The sequence below is a fragment of the Microtus oregoni genome, unplaced genomic scaffold, assembly GCF_018167655.1.
Source record: "Microtus oregoni isolate MIOR12 unplaced genomic scaffold, Mior012 000005F_ref0000423, whole genome shotgun sequence".
NCBI classification, from domain to species: domain Eukaryota; kingdom Metazoa; phylum Chordata; class Mammalia; order Rodentia; family Cricetidae; genus Microtus; species Microtus oregoni.
The window spans coordinates 6,225,113-6,250,282 of NW_024543064.1; the positions used below are offsets into that span (position 1 = coordinate 6,225,113).

Below are 25,170 nucleotides of genomic sequence, written 5' to 3' on the forward strand. Positions count from 1 at the left end.
GAGCAGACAGAGCTAAGACCAGCAGCAGAGCAAAGAGAGAAAGAAATGGACTCTGAGGGAGGAGAGTGTCCACTGCAGAGGAAGAGGGGCCCAGAACACAACACAGCAAGGGATACAAGGGGTGGGTAAGAGGAAAAGATGAGGTCACAGAGTCATTCTGTGAAATGACTGAGCTTACCATAAAAACTTGCTAGAAAATCTACTACAGGGTAATGGAGAGAAAACATCTGGGCTCCACAGAACTGATCACACACAACTCTTCTACTACTGCCCAGAGTCCCCTGTCTGTGAGCACAACGCTAGAGATACTTCCAGAAACTCTACTTAACTCATTAAACAAAAATTTCAAGAAGAGTTTTTGTCACCATACAGCCAAAAGACTCTGTAACTATCAACCAACATAGAGTTGCCCTGAGAAATTTCTTTAAGGACTGTCTCTAAACAGTGGAGTGCACTACACTCTACACTGTGCACTACACTCTACACTGTGCACTACACTCTACACTGTGCACTACAGTCTACACTGTGCACTACAGTCTACACTGTGCACTACAGTCTACACTGTGCACTACAGTCTACACTGTGCACTACAGTCTACACTGTGCACTACAGTCCACACTGTGCACTACAGTCCACACTGTGCACTGCACTCCACACTGTGCACTGCACTCCACACTGTGCACTACAGTCTACACTGTGCACTACAGTCTACACTGTGCACTACACTCCACACTGTGCACTGCACTCCACACTGTGCACTACACTCCACACTGTGCACTGCACTCCACACTGTGCACTACAGTCCACACTGTGCACTACAGTCCACACTGTGCACTACAGTCCACACTGTGCACTACAGTCCACACTGTGCACTACAGTCCACACTGTGCACTACAGTCCACACTGTGCACTACAGTCCACACTGTGCACTACAGTCCACACTGTGCACTACAGTCCACACTGTGCACTACAGTCCACACTGTGCACTACACTCCACACTGTGCACTACACTCCACACTGTGCACTACACTCCACACTGTGCACTACAGTCCACACTGTGCACTACACTCCACACTGTGCACTACACTCCACACTGTGCACTGCACTCCACACTGTGCACTACAGTCCACACTGTGCACTACAGTCCATACTGTGCACTACAGTCCACACTGTGCACTACAGTCCACACTGTGCACTACAGTCCACACTGTGCACTACAGTCCACACTGTGCACTACAGTCTACACTGTGCACTACACTCCACACTGTGCACTACACTCCACACTGTGCACTACACTCCACACTGTGCACTACAGTCCACACTGTGCACTACACTCCACACTGTGCACTACACTCCACACTGTGCACTGCACTCCACACTGTGCACTACAGTCCACACTGTGCACTACAGTCCACACTGTGCACTACAGTCCACACTGTGCACTACAGTCTACACTGTGCACTACACTCTACACTGTGCACTGCACTCCACACTGTGCACTACACTCTACACTGTGCACTACACTCTACACTGTGTAATACACTCTACACTGTGCACTACAGTCTACACTGTGCACTACAGTCTACACTGTGCACTACAGTCCACACTGTGCACTACACTCTACACTGTGCACTACACTCCACACTGTGCACTACACTCCACACTGTGCACTACACTCCACACTGTGCACTACACTCCACACTGTGCACTACAGTCCACACTGTGCACTACAGTCCACACTGTGCACTACAGTCCACACTGTGCACTACAGTCCACACTGTGCACTACAGTCCACACTGTGCACTACACTTCACACTGTGCACTACACTCTACACTGTGCACTACACTCTACACTGTGTACTACACTCCACACTGTGCACTACACTCCACACTGTGCACTACACTCCACACTGTGCACTACACTCCACACTGTGCACTACAGTCTACACTGTGCACTACAGTCCACACTGTGCACTACAGTCCACACTGTGTACTACTGTCTACACTGTGCACTAAAGTCTACACTGTGCACTACACTTCACACTGTGCACTACAGTCTACACTGTGCACTACACTTCACACTGTGCACTACAGTCTACACTGTGCACTATAGTCCACACTGTGTACTGCTCTACACTGTGCACTGCTCTACATTCTACTCTGCACAGCGCTCTACAGAGTCAAAGGTCAAACAGACAGCCTTGAACTAGAATGAAGGCACAGGGTTAAAAGTGCTTGTTCTTAAAAGAGATGAGTTCAGGTCCCAGTACCCACACTAGGCACATCACTTGAAACTCCAGCTTCAAGTGATCTGATCTCTATGTACATGCACATACATACACTCAGATATATCCACACAGATAAAAATAATATGTAATCGTTAACAAAAATGATGAGCTAGGTATGTTGCTGTGTGTTTCTAGTCAAAGCTAACTGGGAGGCTGAGACAGGAAGATGATGACGAGAGAGCTCAATAGTTCAGAAACAGCCTGAGCAACCTAATGAGTCTCAGAAATAAGACAATAAAAATGACAGGTAAATAAATAAATGGTGTACAGGAGCAAATACATGAACACCTGTAATGGTTACTAATGCTTGTCACCCTGACAGAAGCTAGAATCACTAGGACACATGCCTCTGGGATGTCTGTGATCATCTATGTTAGGTTAATTGAAGGAGGAAGATCCAGCATTTCATGGGTTGGAGTCTCAGACTGTATAAATAGGGGAAAGCTAGATGAGAATGGTATTCATTAGTCTTGGCTTCCTGAAGGTGGATACAGTATAATCAGGTGCCTCCAGATCCTGTCGTCATGGTTTTCCAACTACAGCAAATGATAAATTCTTATATGAGCCAAAATTTACCCTCCTTTTAAACTTTTTCAGGGTGTTTTACCACAGCAACAGGTCAAGAACACATTTTTTCCCCAGAATATCCCTTATGGGTCATGTAGTGGCATTTCATTTGTATAATGATGGGAGTGTCATCTATCTGTTGCTTTCATTGGTTAATTAATAAAGAAACTGCTTGGCCTTTGATAGGCCAGCCCTTAGGTGGGTAGAGTAGACAGAACAGAATTCTGGGAGAAAGAAAGCCGAATCAGGCAGTCGCCATGATTCTCCCACCGGGCACAGACGCAGGTTAGGATCTTAACCGGTAAACTACCACCTTGTGGTGGTACACAGATTATTAGAAATGGGTTAATCTAGATGTGAGAGCTAGCCAGTAAGAGGCCAGAGCTAATGGGCCAAGCAGTGTTTAAAAGAATACAGTTTCCGTGTAATTATTTCGGGGCATAAACTAGCTGGGAGCCAGGAGCCAGGCGTCAGGAACGCGGCCCGCAGCTCCATACTACATTGTATTTTAATAAATAAAGCTTGCCTGAATATCAGAGTAAAACAGCCCCACTGATGAGCCTCACAAACCAGGCAGTGGTAACATACACCTTTAATTCCAGTAGCCATAGAAACCTGGCAGTGTATGCCTTTAATCCAGTGGTGCACACCTTTAATCCCAGTACTAGAGAGGATTATAAAATGGGAGGAGACAGCTCTCAGACACAGTCTCATTCTGAGATTCCTGGAGGCAGGATCACCATTTTCAAATTAGGGTTGAGATAAGAACCAGTGACTGGCCGTTTTGCTTTTCTGGTCTTCAGGTTAAACACCAATACCTGTCTCTGAGCTTTTACTAATCGTGCTTCAGGGTCAAAGAAAGGAGCACAGGATTAGTGGAAAGACAAGGCTTTGGCCTAATCAGTCCCTCACTGAGCAGGGAACTCAAAGAAACCCAGAGTCTTCTGTGCATTAGCTTCTTGTTCCAGAAAAGGGATGGGTAGATCCAATGGGATACAGGAGACTGACTACCAGGGAAATAAGAATCTGAAATTCTGTGCATGCACACAGGTTCAAATGTGTGTTTGTGTTGAAATCAAAGACCAAAATTGGCTGTCATTCCTCAGGAGTCATACCGTGGATTTTTGGGTTTTGGTTGGGACGGGCTTCCATAGCCTGGCACTCACCATACTAGCTAGGGTGTCTGGTCAATGAACCCCAGGGACCTGCCTGACTCTGCTTTCTTGGGGCTGGGATATATAAGTGTATGCCACCTGGTGTCTAGGCTTTTTTATACAGATTCTGGTGATCCTTACAGGTCCTCATGTTTGCAAGGAGAAACACATTACTGGCCCAACTAAGAAAAGAAAACCATTAAGTTGGGTAGGTGGGGTGGAAGGGGGGATTTGGGAGAAGTTAGAGGATGGTAAAAATAGACTTTCAACTGGGCGGTGGTGGCGCACACCTTTAATCCCAGCACTAGGGAGGCAGAGGCAGAGGCAGGTGAATCTCTGTGAGTTCAAGCCTGGTCTACAAAGGAGTTCAAGAACAGTCAGGAATACACAGTGAAATCCTGTCTCAAAATCACCCTCCCCCAAAGATATTTTGAATAGAACTCCAGAGAATTAAAAAAATGAAATGGAAAAAAAAACTTTTTAAAACCTTGCGGGAGGGTGCCATGCATATGTGCCACTGCATGCGTGCCATAGAAAATATTCTGAAGTCAGAAGGCAACTTGCTGGAGTCAGTCCTTTCCTTCCACCAGTAGGTTCCAGAGATAAAACTCAGAACATGAAGCTGGTGTTTAAGAACCTTCATCCACTGAGCTGTCTTACTGGATAGAATAAACTAGAAATAGTGTCAAGAGAGCCTGAGAAGAGGAAAACGACCACTCAGCAACTTAACCATAGCTGGCTGACTTGAAGTTCTAAGTGACCCAGAGAGGAACCTTCCGAGAATGGACGTTAATGATGCCATCTTTGGAACTCATCTTGAACTTGTGGGTTCTTGCGAAATCCCTTGTGTTTCTTCTGCGGTTGGTAGGACTAGATAAGTACATAACCACACCTGGTTTATTTACATCCCTAATCTTACCTTTAGATTATTTTCTTTTTGAAATATACTGATTAGAATTTAGAGTAAACAGCTAAAGAACTTTGCATACAACCATACAGAACTACCACACAATTTCAGAAAGTTCATTAAATCTTCTTGAGCTCACAGTTCAACTAGATAATCAAATTGTTAGTTTAGGAAAATGTTTTTTAAACTATAGTATGTATCAGTCAGAAGTTTCATTGGTGGGTGGGTTTTGTCTTTTTAGTTTTTATCTGTGCACACAAATGTGTGTGTGTCGTCTGTGTATGATAGGACAACTTGCAAAAGCTGTTTCTCCCCTTCCCTGATGTGGGTTCAGGAAACTGAGCTCAAGTTACCAGGTTTGCTGGTAAGCACTTTTTTAACTATGGAGCTCTCACGGGGCCCAGCTAATGTTTATTTCTGGGTTGTTTCATTTGGGTGGGGAAGGGCAAATTGAAACTGTAGAACTTTAAGACAATTCTGAAGCCATTTCTGAGAACTCTCGGTCTCAGAAGTAATGCTCCTCCCCTTCCCCCCTGGGAACCAAGGACCTAACAATTGCCCACACACGTACTGAAATGTTGGGAACGCTCATCATCTCCCTGAGTCCTTGTGAATGTTCTCCAAATAGAACTCAGTTATTGAATAGGGGCAAGATAACCCTTAGGTATTGACTCAGTTCCTGGTGTTTTTACTTAGGCCCTGAGAAAGGGGCAAAGTGACTCTCAGATGTTTTCCCTTTACCTCATCTGATCTGGCAACCGCTCTCCAGCCAATTATTGGTAATAGCCCTTTTGAATAAGTCAATCACAATAGTTAAAGAACAACCCCCAGACAACCCTTCCTTCTGTGGTTTTGCCCTTTAAAAATAGCCTGTAACAGACATTCAGGGTCTTCTAGCCTCCCGACTGCTGGAAGGTCCTGTCATGACAGAATTAATAAAATCCTCATGCTTTTACATCAGCTGTGATGAGAGATGGTCTCTTGGAGCGACTCCTCCTCCTCAATGATTGAACGCTAGGGTCCACCAAAACGAAATTTTTAAAACTGCTGCTCTTTAAAATTCTCTTATTATTAAATTGTTATCTATCATGTGTGGATGCATGTGTGTGGGCCACACGTGCCAAGGCTTGCTACAGGGACCAGATGACAGATTGCAAGAATTAATCTTCTGTTTTTAAGGTGTGGGTGCCAGGGACTAAACTCAATTTGTCAGGCCTGGTGGCAGGCAACTTATCAAGAATTCCTCAAACCATTATGACAGCATTGTGTTTCGTTTTTTTCTTTTTGAGACACGGTCTCACTATGTAGTCCTGACTGCCCTGGAACTTGTAGAGATCTACCTCCTCCTGACTGATGGACTAACATGTGTGCTGCTACCACCATGCCTACCTAGCTCACAGTACTGTCTTAAATTATGTCTGCTGGCCACTCAGAAGTTGTCTCAAACACACAAAGGGTCATGACTAAAATTCTTTCTCTCTCTCTCTCTCTTTTTTTTTTTTTTTTTTTTTGGTTTTTCAAGACAGGGTTTCTCTGTAGCTTTGGTGCCTGTCCCGAAACTAGCTCTTGTAGACCAGGCTGGCCTCGAACTCCCAGAGATCCTCCTGCCTCTGCCTTCCGAGTGCTGGGATTAAAGGCGTGCGCCACCACCGCCCGGCATATGACTAAAATTCTTAAGTATTAAACTGTGGTGGTACTCAGAAGAGCAGAGGTAGAAAGACTCCACAGATAAGGCAAGGCATGGCTGTCACACAGCAGGACCTTGTCTTTCATTTTGAGATAGTGGCTCTCTGTGTAGCCCTGGTTGTCTAAAAACTCACAGAGCTCTATCTGCCTCTGCCTCCCATGTGCTGGGATTAAAGATGTGCGCTACTATCACCTGGCTTTTTTTTAAAAAGTAAGTAAATAATTACAAAATTAAATCTAAATAATTAAATGTACCAACTCAGCTTTGGTCTCCTAGCATTGAGGAGGACGGATGTAGCCCAAACAAACCCTGGCAGAGCTGTATCTAGGGCAGAGGAAACAAAGGTGGGTTTAAATCACCTAGAAATGGCGGCACTGGGGCTGTTTGGAGCGAGCCTCCTCCAGGATGCCATATGGCGTTCACTTTGAAAATCATCGGGGTCGGGAGTGACAGAAGCTGTCTCTGAGCACACTGTGGAAACCGAGGGAATGGTTCCTCTGCTTTCCTTCATCCTCACTCTCCCAACCATTACGTGAGCATGATTCTTTCTGCTAAAAAACATCCAAACCAAAAGAGCCTTCCTTCCTTCCTCTTCCTTCCTCTTGTTTACTTGTTTCACACACACACACACACACACACAATCAAATCCAATGAGTTCACATACCTAAATATGTAGAGAAAGCTAAATTATGATATAATAAATATTATCCTATAAAAACTAAATAACAAAAATAGTTCATTAGCACAGACATCTGGTGCATCATGACAAGGAACATTAAGGATATTGTCTGAAACCCTGTAATCAATTTTTTTCTCCCAGCAGTTCTGTCATTACTCTCTACTAGATTTGTATGCCTGCAGAATTCATGGGAGCCCCACACGGGGGTGGGGGCTCTGCCAACTGGATCTAGCAAGAATGACTTTGGCAACACGAAGCACCATTAAAGAACAATCAACGTAATTAGCCTCAGGCAGCATCATCTGACTCAAGGAAGATTTATCATCATGTTATTGACTCTTCTCCAGTCTACAATGATGATGGCATCTAAGGATTCTACGAATAATGAATTTATTTAAATCCTCAGTGGATGCTGAAAAATAGCAATACTGATCATCACTAATGCTATCATAGAAAGTTTCCTAAAAGAGCAGCATAGTGGGCAAATTTTAAAATCCATTCAGCAAACCCTGGTTAGGAAGTACCACAGTAAATAAAAAGGGTCTAAAGGGTAACATCTTATTAATTAGAGTAAATCAAGAAAATACCAGCCTACAAGACAAACCATATTCCTCAGATACATAAAGGAACCATACACATCTATGACTCAAGTTTCCCAGGAAGGCAGTCAAAACTTCACTGAATTTTTTCCCTTTAAGATGTAAGTAAATTCGACAGCACTGAGGATTTTATCCACAAAATTAGATTTTACCTTCTGCTATGTGTGCTTATTATCTCAGGAAACCCAAGGCCTACATAGGAATCTACATCAAACACATAAATGTGACATTTTAACAGCCACTCTTAGTTTTATTACACGTATGAAGTAGGAGGGAAGATGTTAACCATCGCTTGTTCTCACTATTAATAGCAATCTCTATAGGTTTGTTCTTCTTCATCCTACATAGGGATGACAGCCCTAACCCTCCAGTGCTGGGATTACAGGCATGCGCCACCACCGCCCGGCCCAAGTGAATCTTCTTAAACAATAGACACCTCAATTAGATTTCTTTTCTAAGCCTTCAAAAGCTCTCTACTGCCTACTCCATAAACATCTTAACTAGTCTGAGACCTCAGCCCTATTTTACATCTTCACCTCTGCCTTCAGCACCCACTTACATATGCTCTTCACGGACATTCTATGTCTTCTCACAACTCCTAGAGTAACCAGCACATTGTCGACACTGTAGGATGCGTGTACATTCTGCATATCTACATCATATTGACATGTCACAAATGCAGAGCTTCTAGATTCTAATCCCTTTCACAAAACCGCATGCTATAACCTGCACAGAGAACTGAGCGCCAGGACACTAATATTGTACAATACACCTACACAACTGATCATGTGTTGAAGCACCTGGTACTATCTATGTATACGTGAGATGACTACCCTCCTGTATTATTTTCTGGTACACTACAAACTTAAACCCACCAATCTGATGACTCTTCATTAGCTATAAACAGTCTTGGGTACTCAGTTCAAAATAATAAACACCTGCCTTCTAGAAACGTTCTCATTAAAGTCCTCCACAAAGGAAGAGAAAGAGAGCCAAGTGAGCACACAGTCCACAAGTGGGAAGCTACAGCACATAAAAAAATGCCCTCATGGAGCACCACCACTACATCCTGCTCCATCTTATGCATCTTCTCATCAAGTCACAGAGGAATTATCAGGGTACAGCCAGGAAAGGCAGAGCCACCCCAGACCACTGAAGGGTTTCTTGACTACACAGAAAAGCCTCACTGTTTGTGAACAGCCTTCCACAATGTGTCTCCTGAAGAGGGCAGGGGCCAAAACAGTTTAGATCCTTGGGCCTGGAGTCACAAATGAGTCCTGGGAAATGCACAATCCACACTTGGACTTAAACTTACCCCCTTTCCCCCATCTCAGATGCCAACATCCATACTCGCTGCTGATTGCCAGCTCCTGCTCCTTGCAGCAGCCCAGCATGCTCTCTGCTGGTGCCAAAATACCTTCCAGCAAACCCCACTAACTTCTGAAACTGTCCTAGAGGGGTAAGGCAAGTCCCGTATTGTACATCCTCTGTGCATGTACATATCACTCTTTTTAAACACATATCATACAGCACATTTTAAAAGGGGCTCTGGGAGGGGAGGTAATATCCTATTTTATACCCTATGGGATATAAAATACTGATAGCTTTTAAAAACGGGATTCTCCTTACCCCTACAGGCCCTCTCCCGGCTTCAGAAAGGTGCTGTGGTGGCTGTGATGCCACCGGCAGAGAGCATGCTGGGGGGTCACACAAAGCAGGAGCTGGAGATCTGCAACAGGCCTGGGAGTTGTGGACCTAAAAGAGAAAACAGTTTTAAGTTAAGGTGCCCATCACCCCCATCCTGGTTACTAGGGGCACTCAGCACACAGCAGGTGTCTGCATGAATCCTTAAAAAGCAGAGAACCACTGACATCATCAAGAATTTGTATCCCCCATGGAGTTAACCTCTCCACAGTAGTCAAAACTGTTTGTTTATTTCAGTGTCAACACCTGCACGACCCTTCTGGCTCTGTATTTTAATCGGGGTCCATCTTTAGAGTATGGTGTGTGCCCCTCAAAATAACCAAGCTAAGATGCAGCAGCAGCATGCTTCGCTCACTGTGACAGCAGCATTCCAAAGTGTCAGACAGGAGAGAGCCTTGAGCAGACACACTGAGCTTTCAGAAGAGTTTCTGTGCTAAGAGGCTGGGAACACCCAAGGGTTAGGGGGGCCAGAGAAAGCCCTGCCACTTCAAGAGACAGCAGCTTAAAGCAGGACAAAGGAGTGCACTGAAATGAGCTTTAGTTTCTTCACAATGTCCCCAAGTGAGAAAATAAACAGGCAAACCATATCAAGTTCAAGAGAGGTATTATTTCTTCTAGGGACCAAAGATAGCTTTAGCGTGTCCTACAAGTCTTTTTAAAAGGAAAACAGCGAAACCAGCAGAGAAGGATGCAAAGCAACTTCTGAAAGCCAGCACTGTCCCTTGAGCACAAGAAGAGACACACCTCAGACAAGAGCTCCCAGCTGCACCCATTGAATATTAGAGAGCATATAACATATAAAAGCCTAACTACAGCAATTTCATATGGTGCTAAATGAACTATTTTAAAAAATCTACAAAATTCAAATACTTATATTAAAAACCCGTTATTACAGTTACTTAAGAATTAAAGAAGCAAACTTTAACATAACAGCACATCATTATTAGTATCTTGCTGTGTGTAATTCTTTGAGGTCATATTCTGTATAGACTCTCATTCCTACCAGCTCAATAGATGGTGCTAGAACCATACCTCCAATACTCCCAGAAAAACAGCTAACTCCAAGTAGAAAATACAGCTGTGTGTTACAGTGTGCAGTACAGTCAGTATTTTTTCACAGTAAACAAAAATTAAAACTAAATATCTAGTTAACTGTTTTCAGTCAGGAATTCAATTAACCAGAATTCAAATTTAAGTATCAAATCCTCCTCCATTCTAATTAAGGGTTTCAATTTTTTAAGAACCTAGCGAAGCATTTCTCAACACTTTGGAATAACCTGTTTTAAATATACAAATAGTTCAAGTCTTACAATATTTTAAGCATTTTAAGAAAAACCAGCCTTCTCCGGGCAAATTATCATTCACAAAAACCAGAAAACACTGGTGACATCTGAATCTACCGTAATTTTCTCAGTAGTTTTTGTTTTTCTGACACTTTTTTTAGTTGGTCATGAATACAAAGATCCAAACGCACACACGAACAGTCGTAAGGAAAGGAGTTTGAGTGAAACTTCAGCAATATTCTTGGCACAGGAGATTTCCACAAATATCATTAGCTCACATTTTTGTAAGCTCTTAGAGAAAAAAAGAATATGTAGTTTCCTGCTTTGAAAATTTTCACATAGATAACATGTTCAGTAAATTATATTTAGAGGTAAATATTTTAAAGAAATACATACAATTAAACAAAACAGCAATTACTTCTTGGGAGTTCTTAAAGCCAATTATATTAAGAGAAAAATGAATTATCCAACTTTGCAATAATTACATACCATTAAAACATTAGCTCCAAGTCACCTGCTCTGCCACTGCGGACAGGAAAAAAAAGACTTCTGAGAAATGAGGTGATGGGGACTGAACTCTGGCTTACTCATCCCTAGAGCCTCCTTTTGATCTCTACCGAGGTAGACGCTTCTCTGTCCATTTCTAAATTACATTCACACCATACAAAAGGAATGTGGTGACTGAAAAACATCTTTTAAGATCACTGCTCTGTAACTAAAGAGATGTGGGATCTGGCCAGGAAACAGTAGCCCCCACCTGACTTCTCCATGCAATTCCAAATGAGAGAATATCCTTCTAGCTCACGTCTCTTGAACATAACTACATTGCAAAGACCTTCAGCCCTGTATGTCCTGGCACATACGTCCAGTACCCGAGTACACATTAACAAACAAAACAAGTGTAGGTGGTCTTTATTTTAGGCAAGGAAAAGGGTGTGACCTCTAGAAGAAGAGTTTGGCATCAATTCAATCAATATGCAACATCTTCTGCCTTAGAAATCAGTTTATAGCGAGGCAGTGATAGCACACACTTTTAATCCCAGCACTGGGGAGGCAGAGTGTGAGTTCAAGGCCAGCCTGGTCTACAAAACTAGTTCCAGGACAGGCTCCAAAGCTAGAGAAACCCTGCCTCGAAAAACCAAAAAGAAGAGAAAAGAAAAGAGAAATCAGTTTATACCATACTCTAAATATGTACAACTACTATACATCAAGTTTTTAAATGAACAAGGAAAATAAATCATAGCATAAGGAATTCATTAATGTCACAACACCAACATCTGAGGGGCAGGCCCTATGCTAAACAATTTGAATGCCTGACTTTGCATCTAAAAACAATCTACTTGCAAGGTCACAAACAAGGCAGACCTTATATCCCAACATCATGGGTTGACCCGCCTAAGCTCATCAAAGACGACAACTAATGAAAGAGAAATGGAAATCAGACAACCTGAAGTCAAAATTCAAACTATCAACCTATGTAGCCTACCAACCTTCATCTCAGGCCCAGATTGACACTTCCCAAATGCTGAACTGCACATGATCAAACCAATGCAGACTCCCGGTCCCATCCCAGCTCACTGAGAAGAAGATTCTAGTGTGGCAGTGACCTACAACTAAAGTGTAGTAACCACCTCCCAGATGCCAATGCATCAATCACAACAGCTGTGTACAGTCCATAACTCTGGTGATTCACTCGTATGCAGAATCCCAGCTGAAGAGAAAGAATTTCTTTGTAGCCCTCTTCTGCTCTACTGTCAGGGGATGCAGGAATAAAAAACAATGAGAAGTAACAAGTTTTTAGAGTGGGTTGTGGGTTCTGGGAACAAACTCAAAAAGAAATTTCACAAACATACATATCCTTCCTGGAAACTCATTTGATATAAATAAACCTACAATTACTTAATCCTAAGGAACCCAAACCATACTTTCTCTAAAGTACGGATGAAGGCAAGGAAGAACACTAACAGAGTAGCTCTGAATATTACCTAGAAATAAACAACTGGTAGTTAGTACCAGGTATTGCAACTCCTTGGAATTGCACAAGAAATCAAACTAATTTCAACAATATACTCTGGGTTAACTTTCTCAAAATCCATGATTACTTCTAGGTAGAAAATTATTCCATTTATGCTTAAAATTGAGATTATAGAATGTTGATAATTTTAGTAAAAACAAGAGTTCCTTTCAGAACAAAAAATATTAAGTCTTCCTCCTCCCTATCAATCCTATCCAGTGTTCTCTAAAAATGGCTGATGCTTAATGCTACAGATTCTCCAATTAGAATCTAAGGCTGCTGAGGGAAGAAACAACATTCTGTACTTCTTCGGTGCCCTCTGTTGGGTTCAACCATGAACAGAGAAAAGGGTTTGCAACAAATGCTTGCGAGAGGAACAGATTGTGAACATTCTTAACTGCATTCTGGTTTTGTTTTGTTTTGTTTTGTTTTTCCGAGACAGGGTTTCTCCGTAGCTTTTTGGTTCCTGTCCTGGAACTAGCTCTTGTAGACCAGGCTGGCCTCGAACTCACAGAGATCCACCTGCCTCTGCCTACCAAGTGCTGGGATTAAAGGCATGCGCCACCACCGCCCTGCCTTAACTGCATTCTGGATAAAATATACTTTGATGATCAAAAACAAAATCATCAAAACAAACTAGGTCGCACAAAGTGACCCAGAATCCTCTGGAGGCCGGTAGGAGAAAGGAGCTGAAGATGCTATCTCAGGTTATTTTGCTCCGCTCAATCTAGACAAAGTGGACCAATCATCTTCAGAAAAGCAGAATGATCTAAGATTCTAGTGGAAAGGCGCAGGTCTCAGTGAGGTCAGAGGAAGGGGCTGCGCCAAGCACCCTCTGGTGTCTCTGCTCTCTCACCTGCTCAGGCAATTCTTGATTCATCCTTTCAGCTCTACCTCTCTGTAGACTGCCACAGTGCCTCGGGTTTCCCCAAATCCATTTTTTTTTACAAAGAAATTAATCTCTTCACGCAAGGTCAACAAAGATCACAGATTGCCAAGCCACTATCTGCTACCATTACCACTACTTCCAAGAACTGAATTTATTATTTGAGTTCTTGACCAATATATATTGGTCCTGAAAAGTACAGTGCATCTTTATTGAGTTGCTCACTTTTCCTCCTGCCTCTGAGCATACACCAACACTTTATCAACTTTGCTTGCCAGAGAATACCTCCTCACCCCCTTTTGTCTATTTCTTCCATGAATAACTCTAATATATTTAAACAAGTTTTCTTGGCCTAGAAATAAGTGAATTATAAGACTATAACCCAACAGAATCAATGTTTCTCAACAGAACACATAATTTATTTCCCTTAAAAATGCTACTTTGGCCAGGCAGTGGTGGGACACACCTTTAATCACAGCACTGGCAGACAGAAGCAGGCAGATCTGTGGCCGTCCAAGGCCAGCCTGGTATACAGAGTGAATGAATTCCAGGACAGCCAAGGTTACAAGAGAGAAACCCTGTTCCCAGAAGAAGAAGAAAAAAAAAAAGCAAAAAAGAAAGAAGAGAGAAAAAAAAAACCCACAACAAAATGCTATCTTTGGAGTGTTTCTCCATTGGAGCCCCTCCCATTCTTCATTCTGGCGAGTTCTCACTTTTTAATAAACCTATGTTTGTTTTCAAAACAAACAAAGTGGAGAAAGGAAAGAGAGGAATAAAGACCCCTAACCTTCAAAAACCTGGCTCAGTTAATAACTTACTACTCCAACGGGCTGTCATGGCACACATTTTTTTAAAATAAATTTATTTATTTTTATGTATATAGTGTTCTGCCTGCACACAACAAGTCAACACCAGATCTCATTATAGATGGTGTGAGCCACCATGTGGTTGCTGGGAATTGAACTCAGGTCCTCTGGAAGAGCAACCAGTGCTCTTAACCTCTGAGCCATCTCTCCAGCCCCTTGGCACACATTTTTAATCTCAGCACTAGGGAGGCAGAGGAAGGCGGATCTCAGTGAGTTCCAGGCCAGCCTGGCTTACAAAGCGAATTCCAAGACAGCCAGGACTGTTATAAAGAAACCCTACCCAGTCTTATATCCCCATCCCAAAAAAGAAGTTACTACTATACACTACCATGGCCTCCATCTAGTCCTGTGCAAGTAAGTATAGGCTACAAATTTACCTACAGTGTGGGATGGTAGCAGCCTTATATGTTATGATGATTTACACTTGATAAAGAAGAAGTCATGGAGCTTACACCTACAGAAAAAAGTCATCCAAATTTGGACATTTCTGAGGATGAAATGAGAGGCAATTTATATAACAAGGCACGCTCAATACCACAGACGTGGACTCTGAAGAAGCCCTGAAGCAAGTCCTAGAAAACAACCCAGGCTTCCACACAAAGTCCAAACATTCTTCCTTTCACACACTGAATGCGTCACACACTACCCAGGGCTTTGGGAGTTCAACACACCAGTATCACCCTGGCCTTGGTGACTAGTAGATGGTTCCCCACTCCCCAAGCCTCAGTTCATTGGCTTTTACTCTCTTTAGCAGTATTAGCGGAAGAGCACCACAAAGCAGTCCTACAATCCCAGCAGCATACATCCTATTTATACCCCAAACCCTACTGCACCACAGGATTGTTTCTGCTGATGTAAACAAGACAGCACATCTCTTAGTATAACCTCAAACCAAAGGCTAACATAACCCATCATGCTATATTTCAAAGCTAGTATTTTGTTTTTTAAAGCCATTTTTTATTGTTCTGTTTTGCCATGTTATCTGTTATGGGCAAAATCAATTTCAATCTCTTCTTTAAAAAAAAAAAACTTTCTATGAGACAAAGCATATTTCCTCTATAACCTGGGTAAACCAGAGCAAGGAGTCTTGATTATTCTCATCTCAATCTTTTCATAAGAAGTACACAGAACTGAGGAGAGAAGAAAATGGAGGAAAACTATTTCTCTCAGGAGCAAATATTTCACCATCTCTACTATTCTCATGTGACAACTGCAAGTATGTGCTAGACACTGACTCTCAAAGAGAAGCACTATGTGGGTTTAAAATGGACCCAACAAGGGGCTGGAGAGATGGCTCAGAGGTTAAGAGCATTGCCTGCTCTTCCAAAGGTCCTGAGTTCGGTTCCCAGCAGCCACATGGTGGCTCACAACCATCTGTAATGGGGTCTGGTGCCCTCTTCCTGGCTGTAGGCATACACACAGACAGAATATTGTATACTAAATAAATATTTAAAAAATAAATAAATAGATAAAATGGACCCAACAGGTAGCACCCTCTATCTCACTTGCTTTGCAGATAGCTTTGATGTTTTAATACTGACAACAGAAGCTTTAACTTTTATTGCTGCTAGTACCCTAAGCAATTACGGTACCTCAGCAGGAACCTCACAACTACCATACTGTAATCAGCATTTCCTAAGAGATGCTGTTCAAACATGAAAGCACCTGTTCTCTCTCTCTCTCTCTCACACACACACACAGAGAGAGAGAGAGAGAGAGAGAGAGAGAGAGAGAGAGAGAGAGAGAGAGAAATTTTATTTCAAAGCTATATATTCTCCACGGAACTCTGGTTCTTAGTTTAGCAAAAACACATACACAGAAAATAAACACAAAGAAAGCAGTAGCTGTAGCCACTACCAAAATAAACTCTTCTGGTAACAAGGCCACCTCCCAAAGTTTCAGGTATCAGGCAGTATCTGTAAAAAAAAAATCTTTGTAAAGAAAGATAAAGAACAAACATCTCCAAAAATGGTAAGAATTCATATTGGCAAGAAAACTAAAAAGAAAACATTTAATTACAAGATAAAGCTGCAAGGCCACTTTGTAAAACAACCAGGGAGCATAGAAGCAGTCTAATAAGAACAAATATTATCTTATAAAGTAGGTACACAATTGACTTGCTTTACTGTATTAATTCTTTTTTTTTATTAATATTTTTTAGGGTTTATTTTATGTGCATTGGTGTGAAGGTGTCAGATCCCCTGCAACTAGATCTTCAGATAGTTGTGAACTGCCATGTGGGTGCTGGGAATTGAACCCGGGGCCTCTGAGGAGCAGTCAGTGCTCTTAACCACTGATCCATCTCTCCAGCCCCACTGTATTAATTCTTCAAACTGAAATATCACATACATTGTGTGGAAAAACAAACACTCTCAAGTAATGAAGGATTTGGGAGACAGCAGCCACAGATATAAATGTAATTAATTCTCTCTCTCTCTCTCTCTCTCTCTCTCCCCTCCCCCCCTCCCTCCCTCCACCCCCAATACATTGTCTAGAAAGTTACAGAATTAGGATTGCTCTGCACTTAAAACTGTAGGCTGCGGGGCTGGAGAGACAGGTCAGAGGTTAATACTGTCTATTCTTCCAGAGGTCCTGAGTTCAATTCCCAGCAACCACATGGTGGCTCACAAGCATCTGTAATGAGATCTGGTGCCCTCTTTTAGCTTGTAGGCAGACATGCAGGTAGGACACTGCACACAAAATAAATAAATCTTAAAAACAACAACAACTGTAGGCTGTGGTTCACAATCTTCAAGAAAAAGATCCCGTTCTAAGATCAAAATGCTTAAAATGGTTCACAATGATTCTGTTTCAAGTGTTGTGTAAACAAAGGACTTTAAAAAATAATGTTGTTTAACTGTGTTGCTCTTAAAAAAGATTATCTTTGAAAAAAATCCAATAAAATACTAATGTCTGACAAACAGGTGCACATGTGGGTGTGAGGTAAACACATACACAATACTGAGCTGGAGGAGGGGAGGGAAGGAGGGCAGGGGGAGATCCACCTGCCTCTGCTTCTTAGCACTGGAACTGAAAGTGTGTCATCACACCTGGCCTGAGTGTGCCTGCCTTACAAGCAGACCTATTCTGAGCCCTAAATGTGGGAATCACAGCCTAAAACCAAGGATTTTGTCAGAAGCACTATCCAGACAACCTTGTTCCCTAGCCAAATTCCCTTCTCCCAACTTCTGCTCCTGGGACACCCTTAAAACTGGCCAGGATATAGTCCATACCTGCCATCATAGCAAAATTCTTTTTTGGGGGGGAGGGGAGGGGGGTTGTTTCTCGAGACAGGGTTTCTCTGTAGTTTTTGGAGCCTATCCTGGAGCTAGCTCTTGTAGACCAGGCCAGCCTCAAACTCATAGAGATCCGCCTGCCTCTGCCTCCCGAGTGCTGGGATTAAAGGCATGCACTACCACTGCCTCTCCCAAGATACTAGTCTTTTTGGTTTACATTTCCTACTCGTTAATAACTAAACTTAACTTCAGGCTCTTAAGAATGACTGAGCGCAAAGAAACCATTTCAGAGACTACAGAGTATCTCTGGGACTGTCAAAAAAAAAAAAAAGCCACCAAAGCAGTAAATACTTCAGAAACACTGTTTACAATAAAAGAGCATTACCACAATGGACAAACCAAGCTGATGAAACCATCAACTGCTGTATTTCAGCACACAGCCTGCAGGCAGGTAGCACTGACCCACACTGGTGGTCACACCAGGAACACTGCAGAAGCAATGGACAGCCTGTGGGGCTAGAGAGGACACACGGCAGCAGAGGCAGAGCATGGGAAATGCTTACCAGTTTGAAGTCTTGAATGCTGCAGATGAAATATGGTGTGTTTGGTCGCCGACTCTCGATATACACACAGTCTTTAAAAGAAAAAGAAGTTTTTTAAAAAACTGGCATTTATCTTTAAAGAACCAAAAACAGGGGCCAAAGATCACTGCATACATAAAGAGCTAGGTAAATGTATATAAACAAATCAATAATAAAGCAACCCCCTTTTAATAGTAAAAACAAAGCCTTCCTATGGGTGATATTATATTATAGATAACATTAAGGGGATGGTTTTTTCTGAACATTCTTCGGATAATTTAAAAAACGTAATAAAAGTTTGAATGATTCTGTTCAGGGAAAGGAAACTCTACAAAAACTATCGATGTCCAGACAGGGAAATTTAGATAAAGTAATTACTAAAGATTATCCATCAAGACAGGCATGGTGGCACCTGCCAATAACTCTGGTCCCAGTGAAAGAGAGTACATACACTTGAAGATAAATCAAAATTATTTAGGTAGACATTCTTATGTCTTCACAAACAGAAACAGCTTTGCCATACGCTACTTCATTTTCAATAAATATTTTGTGAGGAAGTAGATATCTGGAAAGACCAGCTTGAACATGCTACTACAATAAACTTTTCACCTATACCATAAAAAAGAATGAAAACTAATCTACTCACCTCTGGGTAATTTATTGTTAAATATGTTTTGGACTGTAATGAAAACCAAGGCAGCCAATCAAAGGTGGAAGAAGTAAACCAAGTTATTGTTTTAATAGACCTCTTTCAGAAAGAAGAACAGACCACTTTCCTGAGTTACATCTGACATGGCATGGTTGGGCAATTATTTTTGATTCACAGCTGAAGTGTAAAGGCTGCTTTTTAAAACTGTCTGTAAAACCCAGTTTTTTAAGAGAAGCGATGAGTTTTTAGGAAAATACTATCCACAGAACAGAACTGGAAGTCGAAGTATTACACACCAAGAAGCAAGAGTTTCACAGCTATGGAATCTGGGAAGCAGGAGAGCAAGGCTGGCAGTGCAAATGCCATCCATCACAACCTTTCCGACCCTGCAAAATGTGCACATGAACAACAACCAGCTCTGACAATGTGAAGAAAGCTCTACTTCATCTACACATTCACTAAAAGAAAAGACAGAAAGGACTCACAACTTGGAGTCAAGACCCACTCAGAAAATAGTAAAGACACTTCAGGTTGGATCACAAAGACAGCCTCTCTAATAGATGTATCTATAATCTATCTATATCCTTCCTGAAAACTTTCTATACAACATGAGGGTCACTGTACCCAAAAGCCATTTCAGGAAGAGAAGAGATACAAATCCATCAAGGTACTGGAATTCCCCTGACTTCTCAGATGTGGATAAAGAGTCCATGAAGCCATGCACCCAACTCGATTAAGGATGAGTTAGCTTTGAGCTGTGCATCTTGTTTCAGGGTCCCAGATGATAACTGACCCTGCTTCTGCATTTAGGCAACATCCATCTAACACATTAATCATCTCAAATGACAAGCTAGAGAACCTCTTCACACCATGGCTAATATTTCTCTTCAGAACCCTTGTTTATTAGTAAAGTAAAAAAATAAAATAAAAGAAACATAACTCTCCACACAAAAACCTGGAGCTCTAGTCAGGCACAGTGGTATGGCTCACAGCACTGCAATCCTAGGGCTCAGCAAGAGAGACTAGTAAGTTGGAGAGCAGTTTGGATTACAAGCCTGTCTCAAAATAAAATTAAGAAAAAAATTTAAAATTAGTCTAAATTTAATACAATTTTGGAATGGCCCCAAAATTCTTAATTTCCATGTTGTAGCCCTGTTGTACGCAGCTCTAGTAGTCCAAACCTCCAGTTAGCAATTACATACTCACTAGCCTGAGCACAGAGCAGTCCACGTGCTTTCTTCTTCCTATCCCTACGAAAAACCATACTTTCTTTATATTAAGCTACCTGTCCACTGCCTTAAAAAGGCACGTCACCTCTTCAGTGGATGGAGTTCAATGTTCCCCAAACCTCCTCCCGTGGGCTACATCTAAATAAAATACCAATTCCCGAAAACCAGTCTGTGCCAGCCACACCCTTTCTTTATTCTACATGTTCTGACAGCTTACAACTAATTCTAAGGTGGAAGCATAGGGAATACATTCCCATGGCTCCTCTGCAAAAAAGGGATCAGAACAGCTCCCTTCTTGAAATGATCCTAGCAATTCACATTACCGTATGTTCCATTACTTGGCAGTCAGATAGATTGCCCACATCACCATCATCTCCAGAGCTCTGAAAATAGTACAACAGCAATCCCTGTGTCCATCAAAGACGACTGCCATTGGTGTGCTTAAAATCAGACAAATCTCAATTAAGTAACAGGTGTGGGACAATGAGGCCTGGGTAACAGTCTGATGGTTTTAACAGAGAGAGGCTTTTTATAATTATCTTTTTATAATTAACAGAGTCACTTTTAACATAAACCCTCTCACTCTGAAAGATAAACTACTATGAACTCATACACTAATAAACTTCCATTGTCAGGTGTGGTGCACATCATTATAGCACTAGAGAGATGAGGGGAGGGGAGAAGATCAGGAGTTCAAGGCCAGTCATGGACTACACAGTGAGTTTAAGACTAGTCAGCCCCAAATGAAATCCTGTTCAATAACTAACTCCCACAGCCCCCCCCCCAAGCTTTCTAGAGAAAGAAGCTGGACGGTGGTGGCACGTGCCATTAATCCCAACACTTGGGAGGCAGAGGCAGACAGATCTCTGTGAGTTCAAGGCCAGCCTGGTCTACAAGAACTAGTTCAAGAACAGGCTCCAAAAGCTGCAGAGAGAAACCCTGTCTTGAACGCCCCCCCTCCCCCCCCCCCAAAAAAAAGAAGAAGAAAAATACCCTGCATTCTGATACACGTGAACTTAAGAAAATGTTCTCCTATAAACACACCAAGGTGTCAGTGCTAAGAGAAGAGGCACTGGGGGCGAATGGCAGCTGCTGACACGTTTCTTATCTGATTGGACCTGACTAAAGAAAGCTACCTGAGGGAAAGGCTACCTACCACTTGAGGGAAGAACCTGGAACCTGGATCTGTGGAATTACCACATTTACTTATTAATGCCTACACACAAGCTATCTTTTTTATTTAAATAATTACCATGGCAATCCAAACTGATTCCAAGCTGTGAATTTACATAATGATTTCAATATACAAAGCTGGTATCTGTAAAATCTATGGTTGTGTCAAAAATATCAAAATTTTAAACATGTATGAAAGGGCAGATAAGCTCACTATGAAAGTAGGTGACAAAACAGACTCCTTTGATATAAGAATAATAAAGCATCGAGAAGATTTTGAGTCATACGCGCTAAATATTTTTTCAAGCTGTGTCAAATTTATCAACCAGGGAGGGGAAATGTACTGTCTTGATCAGTTTTGGCTAATGCATGTTTTAAATAAAATATGAAGCATTACTCCAGTTAACTTTTTCTTCCTACAAAACAGGATGATCTGTTTTAAGAAAATACACTCTAGGAAATAATTTGGAATTCAAGTCTCACAGGAAATAATTTTTCTTTTATTGCCCTTATGGTTATCTCACCTTGCCCCACCCCCAAAAAGAGGTTAAATTGAGGCCAAATAGTCATTAGAAGTATTTTCTCTCTGGTCTCATTAACCAAGCAGCTTATCTAAACTGGTTTATATAAATGTTTATAGCTAGCATAAAACCATTTATTTTATTTGTAGATCTGTCTCTGTTTCTGCAGTCCTGGGGTTCTAACCTAGGGCCTTATCCATGCTAGACATTCCCAGTTCCAAAGCAGTTCATTTGAAATGCCCAAGTTAAGAACAATGTCAGAGCGCAGCTGCAATGTGTGCCCACTAATCTTCTAAAGTCAAAATGATTTGGCAAGACTATCATGCAACTTACTGCTGCACAGCTTATCTGAAGCTGGTTATAAGGCTCATGTTAGTCCGGTGAACTGATGATCTGCAGACTGACAACACAATGCTCACTGCAGACACCTTTTGTTTTTAAATGGTAAAGCACTTCTTTGGAAGCAGCAGCTCTAAAGGGCGGAGCAGACAGCAGTTCATTAAACGCACAATGCACGTTTTCAAAATCACCACGGGAAAGCAGGCGTTTACCAGATTGAGTCAACAGTTGCTGTGGAGCAAATACACACTGTTTTAATACTAAAATCAGCACGCCTGAAATGGCCAGAAAAAAATGAATGAAGCTATTTCCATCACCATCAATTATTCTGCACAACACGTGATAACCAATGCTTTATTTTAGCAAGGATGTCTGAGAATGAGATCAGAATATGTTCTGAGTCTTACACTCTTAACACTGAGCCTCTGTGCATGGTGTCACTTCAAATGCTTGTGAACAGGAGCGCCAAAACCCATGATTTGGGAGATGATACTGAACAGGGATATTTCTGGCTGTTTCTCATAACCTCGACATAGCTTTGTGTCTAAGAATCAATGCTGCCATCTGCAAACAGAGCCCTCGCTGAGCGGAGGGAGGAAGCCAGCCAAACGTGAAGGCAAATTCTCCAGGCAAAGAAAAGCCTCTGCCTTTTCAACCCTCAGCAAATCAGCAGGTTTATGTAAATAGAGCAGTGAAGCAAGTTCCTCAAGGGTAAAAATCATAGCCTGCCACATCAGGCAGTCTGTCATCATGAAACACAAAGCACCTATCAGCATTTTTCCTGACAGTCTCCTCACCAAGCAGAGTGGACACTTACTTCACCCCCTAATTTAGTAAGCGGATCTGGGAGCCCTGGCATTAAAGCTGCAGTCACAATGCGTGGACCATATTCAGCCACCACTCTGCCCCATAAAGAATTCCCGCACCACTGTGTTTCCACTATTAATCCTTGAAATGCTCTCTCGTTCCCTTGCAAAGAACAGCACTGCTACTCTAATAAAATTTCAAAAAGAAACCCTTTCCACATGAACAAAGCCTTTCTCACAAAGAGATTTGCAGAGGCACAGCTGGGTAGCCCCGCAGTGAACATGGGAAGCTGACCTTCAGACTTCTCTGTTCTTTCATTTCTCCTCCATGCTATTCCTCTATCCCTGACACTCAAACCATCCAACAAGGTAACCGTTAGTGGGTAAAATGTTGCAAAATTAAGTCCACAAGTATCCCTCTAGTTAATACAAAGGTCTGCCAATTCCAATGTGGAAAGTGTGTGTGTGTGTGTGTGTGTGTGTGTGTGTGTGTGTAATATGCACCTGTATAAAGTCATGCCTGCCTACACATGTGGTGTGAATGCCAGAGGAGCTCCACCTTGAGACAATGTCTCTCCTGAACCTAGGGTAAGGCTTGTTAGAAACAACACTAAAATCCAGATGCCAGGATTCCATACCAGAAGCACTGGCAGACTGTGGGCCTCTAGCAAACAGTCTCATCTCTACCATCACCATCCTCAACACAGCCAACGGCAGCCACACTATTCACTCTCGCCTTAACGTGATCAGCAGTCTGCAGAGCAGACGCCCAGAGCGTCTATGAGAAGCAAATAAATGAAGACATGGAGACAGGAGTCACATGAGACCCTCCCAGAACACTAAAAAGAAAGATGAAACATTACTTCACAAAATGGCAAGTGGAGACAGGCTGCCTTTCACCTTTCTGCTAGACAAGAGATACTAACAATGTCTGGGAACAGTGGAGAGCTTCAAAGGGAGAAAGAACACCTTCCCTCCCTGCCCCTTAGTTTTTGATTTGATTCTGTCAACTGTTACCAAATCTGAGGGCATTATCTTGAAAAGTATAAACTCAGTAGAAAAATGCCCCATGTATAATAAATCTGGCTCCATTCTCTTCAAACTTCATGATAACTGAATCTACATGCTGAAATGTCTATCAGTTCTAACTAATGCTACAAAGCTTGCATGGGCTCTTATCTAAACACAGAATAGCATGGTGGGAAGAAATGGCAAAGAAGAATACAACAAACTAAAGAAACTGTTTTCAAATTTAGAGATGTCTCTTTTGTAGCTGTCAGGAAACTTTCCAGTATACCAATATGTCTAAGACTGGGCTGGGGAGATAGCTCAGTTGGTAAAGTGCTTGCCTGGCAAGCACAAGGGCCAGAATTTAATTACCTTGTAAAAACCAAGGCACAGTGAAGCATTCTTGTAATCCAGCACCTTGAAAATGGGTCTGAGTCAACCTAGCCTACTTGAAGACAAATGAGAAACCCTATTTCAAAAAAACAAAATGAACAGTGCCTGAGGTGTGGCACCCAAAGTTGTCCTCTGGCCTCTAAATACGAGCGAACACATACACAGTCCCCTTCCTCTCTACCTCCCTCCCACTGCCCCCATGTTTAAAGGCTGGCCCTAGACAGCTACCACTCAGTTCAGGAAGTACTGCTGTGTTTTGGAATAGCTGCAGCCCCAGGCCCACATCAGTCATACACTAACTGGGTGTGAAACTGGGTAAAACAAGGAAAAGCAGTAGAAAGCATACCATGCTGACATCCTAAATATTAACTATGGCTTAACACTTGCATTACCAAAGCAAAGAGCAATGTAAGCGCTCATCTCCATAACTTACTATGAAAATGTTCCTTGCAACCTGTCATGAACACTTACTATGAAAATGATTCTGACCAATTCAACTTCCAAACTCCAGTTAAGTCATTTTTCAGAATCTATTACTGTTTTGGAGTATTTTGTATTTTATAGCATTTGTATCATTTAGAAAAGACATTTAATCTAAGAA

General features: G+C 42.1%; 1 protein-coding gene across 10 annotated transcripts in view; it reads right to left on the bottom strand.

Moving 5' to 3' along the window:
* LOC121447913 (arginine-glutamic acid dipeptide repeats protein) overlaps positions 1 to 25,170 on the bottom strand; it is a 372,377-nt gene that overhangs the window by 205,287 nt on the left and 141,920 nt on the right. For 9 of the 10 annotated variants that reach the window (XM_041651199.1, XM_041651198.1, XM_041651197.1 and 6 more), the window contains exons 3-4: positions 18,434 to 18,504; positions 9,511 to 9,636 (exon numbers count right to left, since the gene is read on the bottom strand). In XM_041651199.1, coding sequence (XP_041507133.1) covers positions 9,511 to 9,636; positions 18,434 to 18,504 — 197 coding nt within the window. The remainder of the gene's footprint in view (positions 1 to 9,510; positions 9,637 to 18,433; positions 18,505 to 25,170) is intronic. The other variant, XM_041651205.1, reaches the window with a different exon arrangement.